This window comes from Punica granatum, chromosome 4, assembly GCF_007655135.1.
Source record: "Punica granatum isolate Tunisia-2019 chromosome 4, ASM765513v2, whole genome shotgun sequence".
NCBI classification, from domain to species: domain Eukaryota; kingdom Viridiplantae; phylum Streptophyta; class Magnoliopsida; order Myrtales; family Lythraceae; genus Punica; species Punica granatum.
Genome location: NC_045130.1, coordinates 20,948,070 through 20,954,915, shown reverse-complemented (window position 1 = coordinate 20,954,915; position 6,846 = coordinate 20,948,070). Strand labels below are relative to the sequence as shown.

General features: G+C 38.9%; 1 protein-coding gene across 1 annotated transcript; it reads left to right on the top strand.

Moving 5' to 3' along the window:
* The first annotated feature begins 1,396 nt into the window (after window positions 1-1,396).
* Window positions 1,397-2,405, top strand: LOC116206424 (mitochondrial import inner membrane translocase subunit TIM23-2-like). The gene has a single exon (XM_031539296.1). It carries the CDS (start codon window positions 1,525-1,527, stop codon window positions 2,089-2,091), a length of 567 nt encoding a protein of 188 aa, XP_031395156.1. The 5' UTR covers window positions 1,397-1,524; the 3' UTR covers window positions 2,092-2,405.
* Window positions 2,406-6,846: the final 4,441 nt, after the last annotated feature.

The following is a 6,846-nucleotide window of genomic DNA, read 5'->3' as shown; positions in this document are numbered from 1 at the left end:
AGCACGACCGATCCCGGGGCTATCTCGAGAACCCTTCAGTCCTCCTAGGACCAACTGATTCGGTCGAACTTGAACCCCAGCTCTCATGAGCCCGCGTTGCATAATTTCAATTTCGATCTTTTAAACTCACGATAAGCGCGAGCGAACTATTGGCCAAATGCGAACCGACTGGAATCCACTTGATGTAATTTGTATTTATTTGAGTATATTATGATAAATTTATTTATACATTTATTCATGTAATGATCTCGGTTAGCTAGTGCGAACTCTCAGAGTCGAGATCGATCGAGTCGGTTTATGGGTCCCTGAGACGAATGAAACCACATGAGTCACGGGCCTAGTCCACGCAGTGAACCAGCCATCATGTTCCGATTAGTCAAGATGCGAGGACGGTGGACCGATCCCCTGACACGAGGATCCGCTCCTCCCTCGAACTCTAAGTCCGAATCGATCGCTTTTCAATATATTTTCGGTGTTAAACCGAGCGAGTTGAGCAAAACCTAATCAGTGCGTAAATAAACTAAAACGACAAACCCCAGGCAAACCAAGGTACCGACACGACGTGCGGAATATAGGCCCACACGTCACATAACCCCCGAACTCGGAACTCCTAGTTCCGCGAGACCATATGCCTTAATAAACTAGATGTGTCAATTACCCCTAAACTCGGGTAACTCATTGGCCCTTGACCTCCGGGTTGTAAACAAGTAGTGACGACTCTTTCTCAAGCGCGTCCGTTACACGTCCCCCAGGAAAGTGGATACTCCTAAGCGATGAGATAGTGCGCACGCATGTAGGCCCCGATGAGATGAAATTTGGGTTCGCACATGAATTTTCCATTATTGGGAGGTACAAAAATGTATATCCAACATCCTATCCTGTAAACATTCTCTACCTCAAAAAATATAAACAAACAAGTTTTAGCAAAAGCGCAAATCATAAAAATAAAAATAAAATTAACTTCATTGTGGACAAGGTCAGTCACAAATAAAATTTCGTGTTACAGTAAGGTCACGTTCTTTTCTTGATATGGCTAAAAACAAGCGCAAGCTTTTTGTCTAGTTGGTTGAATTTGATGCTTGATTTTCTTATATTCATGGATACTTTTGAATACATATTACTATTAACTTATTGTCCATAGTCAATCCATAAGTGCATAATAGAAATTTCGTTATCATTGGAAGTACATTACAAATGGTTGGTTTTTCTAACATGCTATGTTCGTAGAAACAAATTTTTATTTATTTCTCGCGACATCGCAGGAGGTTTGACCAGTATAAAAGGAAAGAAATATCACCGAGAAAAGGAAAAGGAAATGTAAAAGAAAGCCGTGGCCCTTATGGGTCGAAAACCTGCCCGACCCGACCCGCCCACTGCCTTTTATTCTCGGAGTCCATGTCGCTCCCGCTGAGTCTTTTTTGTCTACCTGCCGACTTCCTCCCCCACCTCTTCTCTCGCTCTTCCGCTCCTCGCCGCTGATCGCCCGAAACCTAAACCCTAGATCGTCCCCGGAGGTCCACCGCCATGGCTTACGGCAGCTCCCATCCCGTTCCAGAGTCTTCCGATCAGCGGCAGGGGCGCCTCTACAACCCATACCAGGACCTCCAGCTCCCGGCCAAGACCCTCTACAAGCTCCCCACGTCCCCGGAGTTCCTCTTCTCCGAGGAGTCCCTACACCAGCATCGCTCCTGGGGCGAGAACCTCAGCTTCTACACCGGCTGCGGGTACCTTGGTGGCTCCATCGCCGGAGCCTCCCACGGCGCCTTCAACGGCATCAAATCTGTCGAGTCCTCCGACACTCTTAAGCTCAAAATCAACCGGCTCCTCAACTCTTCGGGTCAATCGGGACGGGCCTGGGGCAACCGGCTTGGTGTGATTGGGCTGATCTATGCGGGGATTGAGAGCGGGATCATCGCATGGACCGATAGGGACGACTTGTGGAGCAGCTTCGGGGCGGGGCTCGGGACCGGCGCGTTATATCGGGCGGCAAGGGGGGTGAGATCTGCTGCGGTGGCAGGAGCTCTTGGCGGTGTGGCAGCAACAGCCGTGGTTGCCGGGAAGCAGGCATTGAAGCGTTATGTGCCGATATAAGGTCTTTCTTGGCTGCTTTACGGTCTATTCTTAAGATAGGTGGTTCGTCGCTCGCATTTGAGTTATTCATTGATTGCACTTGGAAGAATAGTGCCCAATTTTGTCTAAATGTCTTCCAATAAGTATCGGAAATGAGAAAGGTACGAGTGCTTACCGGTTTTAACTGAGACCGTGTGAGATGTTGAGTTCATCTTCCTGGATTTTGTGCAGTTGTGAGGGCAATGCGATTGGCAAATTTTTATCGCAAATAATCATATATAAACTGATCTCTGTTCATACTGATCGTTTTTTAATACATGCGAAAATTGCTTGAACGGTTTATTGCCCCTTGGTGACTTTTGATGTAACCTCATTAGTTCTTCTCAGCTGTGTCGGGTAGCAGGCTAGCGAATTCCGATGTTGAATCAAATCTATCTATTCTTGGCTTGAATTCATAGTCATCTAAGCGGGGAAAATATGGCCAGAAGGGTCTTTTCGTTTGTCAAGTTCGTTTGTCAAGCTTGATACATCATCAATAGGGTCTATTGGTTGTCTCTTCAAGTCAGTTCAGATTTTGAGTAGCACAAGTTCCTTTGAAATTATGAGGGCAATATTAATGAGCGATGCTGAGTATTGTGCTTGAAATCTGTTTCGGCGTTGTGGTAAATTCCAACAGAACTTAGTTGCTTCATATAGTTTTGGAAGCTCTTGGCTTGTGTGCGTCATACATCGTTAGTAGTAATCTTCTCTATTAGTGAGGTGATTGTGGAAGAATGGTGGTGAAATCTTGAATGTTGGGCCGTAATCAAAGATGTTGTGCTAATTCATGTAGTTGATGAATGGCATGCTATGAATGGATAGAATGTCGGGACCATAGAAATTACACCTTCTATGCGTGGGTTGGCTTTAGCTTGGCTTGCTTCTTGTGGATTGAAAGGAATATGATTACGAGGCTTTGTGTGTCTAGTAGCACCTGACTTTGGATCTCGTAGTTTGTGTTAGTTACTCTCTAAAAGGAAGGAACTGTTGGTTGCTTTCTTTTTTGCTCGTTCTTTGGTTGGTCCTATTCGCCTGACCTCAGGATCTTGTCAGCATTTGAATGTTGTGAGAATTGATAGGTTCACCTGTTCAGGCGCAATGCCATGCCGAGATGAGCGCAACTGTCTGTTCTTGTTTTGGGCTTGCTGAGTTTCTATCTCGTTCTCTATGAAGCACCCAATGCTGCATTCCCCAGAATGCTCCTTTTATGATATAGCACCCAGTGGCAGAGGTTAGTGACATGGATCAGTAGATGTTCGTGGTTCTGGGTTGTCCCTTTTTCCAGGCAAACCACCATCCTCATCCTCTCCTCTTGCTTCTCCGAGAGTGATGATACTCTCGGTCTCATATTGCGAGCGGATCCTTTTCTGTAGGTGAATTGTCTTGTAATCAATCAATAGTGGTCCATTGACCCTCTCCCAGTTAATTCTCCCATCGACTCATCGCTGCACAATGCGCACTTTGTTATGTACCTGAAAATTAAGTCATGACTATACTCACATTTCATTGTACAATTTTTGTTGATAATTATTTTGGCTATTGGAAATGAATTATAAATATCAAACTAACGATGATGCAACAAAGAAAAAAATAACTGGGGCTGGAGGCGCTGGAAGAGCTTACCAGAGGCTGAAAAAGATGATGCCGGCGACCTCAGTTTCATAGGGATAACTGGAGCTCTCTTTTGGAAGGCTTGCCTCAGAGCATCCTCCACAATGGGAAGTCCCCATTTTCATTTTTGGGATCCACTTTTGTGCCACATAAGCAAAAATAGGGACTCAAATTAAATGGAGACTCACTCCACAATGGTGAGCCTTTATCCCCTTAATATAAATATAATGCCGCTAGCAGCAGCAGCAGCATTATTAAAATCGGACTGAACGTTGAATCGAGAGAGACATGGATTCATGAGTTTGTAAGTTCTCATCGAGAGTTTCATGGGTCTGACCGCACGTTTAATTAAAAATGACTTTATAGTTATGTTATTAAGAAAATCGATGAAAACATTCAGAATGTGTTTGGTTTTAGAGTTGAATTGAGTTTTGATTTTAATTGATTTATAATGATTGTATTTTTGAATTATGAGAAAAATTATGAAAAAATAATGAATAGTTGAGAGAAAGTAATGATTGTGTTATTGAATTGTGAAAAAATAATGAATAGTTGAGAGAATTTAATATTAAAAATTGAATTGAATGGTTAAAAAAATTTTAAAAAATAAAAAAAGTAATGATTATATTGTTGAATTCAAGGTAAGTGGAGTTGAAAATTTTTTAAAAATCAAATACACCCTCAATAATACATCAGATATAGAAAATACCTTCGGGCAACCCCTTTTTGGTCTAAAATAATTATTTGATCAGGTGACAATAACAAACAAAAATTAAAAATGGACAAAAGAGAACAGTTAGAAGAATAGCTTCGTTAATTCACAGGGTCGATCCCTATCACAAGCATATAATTTTGTATATTCGAGCACCAATTGTGGGTGCTCTTATAGTCTCATCACCTGCCTGAAAGGAAGTTCTTTGAATTTCTTTTAGGAATGCTCATCGAAAGGTAAATCTTAGTATCAAACTACATGTTAATCAGTTCTTGCATTCTTGTCTTACATCAGGGCTACATTAGCATGCATTTGATTTACTCAAATTAAGTGCTGAAATTAAATTTTCAGTATTTAGTTGAATTCAACGTGTTTGATAAATAAATAATAAAAAAAAGAACTGACTTAATAGAATTAAGTCGGAAAGCGTTAAAACAAGTGGGGATTTTTTTTCCCCTTTTACCCTGAGTCGGAGCCAGGAAGAGATATTTTTGTTATTTGCATCAGGGCCCCTTACGTTTAGTTATATGCAAATAAGTTGACTTGCATAACATTGGGGAGAGAGAGAATACGCCAACGGAAACAACAGCGATGGAGAGAGGAGAGGGGACATCGACAGTGGGAAGGGTTCAAGGGCTTCACCGACTATAACCTAACGTATCAATGACGGAGAAATGAGGGTGGGGGCTTTGTCGCCGATCACCATTCCTCTGATCGAAGTCTTGGGCATGCACAAAGGTTATTTTGCATACTTATCTTATCAGACAAAATTAACTCAATTAATTAAGCACTTATTATATTTAATGCTTCAAAATTTATCAACTTAATTTTCAATACTTAATTTTAAAATTTAAACAAACGCAACCTTAGTAGATTTAATTAATTAAACTGGAGATCAAAGCATTCTATTTCACATATTATCAGTTTTTTTTTGTTTGACTTTCATATGGCCACTGAAAACGAGAAAGGGAAAAAAAATCTACTATCTATAGCTAGTAAAATAAATAAATTAAAACGTGTAATTAATAATAGGGGTTTCATCAGTAAAATCAAAATCAATTTAAGATGGTCAATACTCAATAGTCATTAGCAAAAGATCATGCAATGCGCAGTTTTGGCTTTAAAAACACTTGCATTGAAGACTGCAGTTTTGATACATCCAAGATATATACCGATGAACTGGACGAACTGACCCGCGTGTATGCGTGGACTCAAGATATTGTGTTCAATCGATCTAATTTTTAGTAATAATACTATATGAAGCAAAATATTCATACATTCTGCCCGAACATGATGGTTTCTTCCTCTTTAAATCGAAAAGTTATTTTCTTCAAGTACGTGCAACCCTAAATTGTATAGGTTGAGTTATACTTTCCAAATGAAATAACTCCCGAGCAACACATGAGCAAGGATAATTGTCAAATAACTTCGATCAACTCTTTGTAAAAACAACAAAAACCTTTTTTTTTAATTGTATATAATCTTACAGAGTAAATAATTTAGTAAACAAACAGTACACAAGTCTCTACAATCAAAAATATTAATACAACTCCAACCTATGAAAGACATAATTCTTTTTATAATTGTGAAGAGGAGCTTTCGCTCTTAGGTTAGATTTGCAGTTTCATCTCGTTGTTTTCATTGAAGCCCTCACATCAGACCAATTATACTCATTCCTCTTGGAAGAGATTTTAGCTCGTGATTTACAACATCACCCCATGTCGTAATTTATTGTATTCATTCATAAATTAGTCTTATCGTCTTCCATGAATGCTAGTTGTTTCGATTTTGGAAGTGACGTGGCAACATGACATTGTACCACATGTTGCAATTCTATTGGTGATCATGCGAAAGGTCATGCATCAAAACACCTCATTCTTCCTACGTTGTGCATTCCTATGTCTTGTTCCGGACTTTATTATTTTATATAGATATGAAACTCCAATTAGATGAATATTTCCATCAATTAAATTCTCGGGTAAAGAAACAAGGTCATTCAGTAATAGGTAATCGGTAATCTATAATCTATCTATAATACATATAGTAAAAGAGAATCGATACATTTATAACATATTAAATATTTCAGTACAACTAATTAATTTTATTTTCTAAAAATATTTAAATAATATTAACTTTATTTTTGAGAAAATGCTTTAAATGAAAGAGTTTAGAACTTTACTATTCTGATAATAACTCAAAAGTATTTTGGACGAATTTTGCAAATAGGCTTTTTGCTCTTGTTTTATAATTGCATTAATTCAGTATTATATATATATATATATATGTATGTATGTAATATTGATAATATACTAAATGAATAAGTATTGTACTATAATTTAATATTTTGGATTTTATATATAAATATGAACAAATCTACTTTCATATTTTTATACAACATGAAAAATAATTAATTA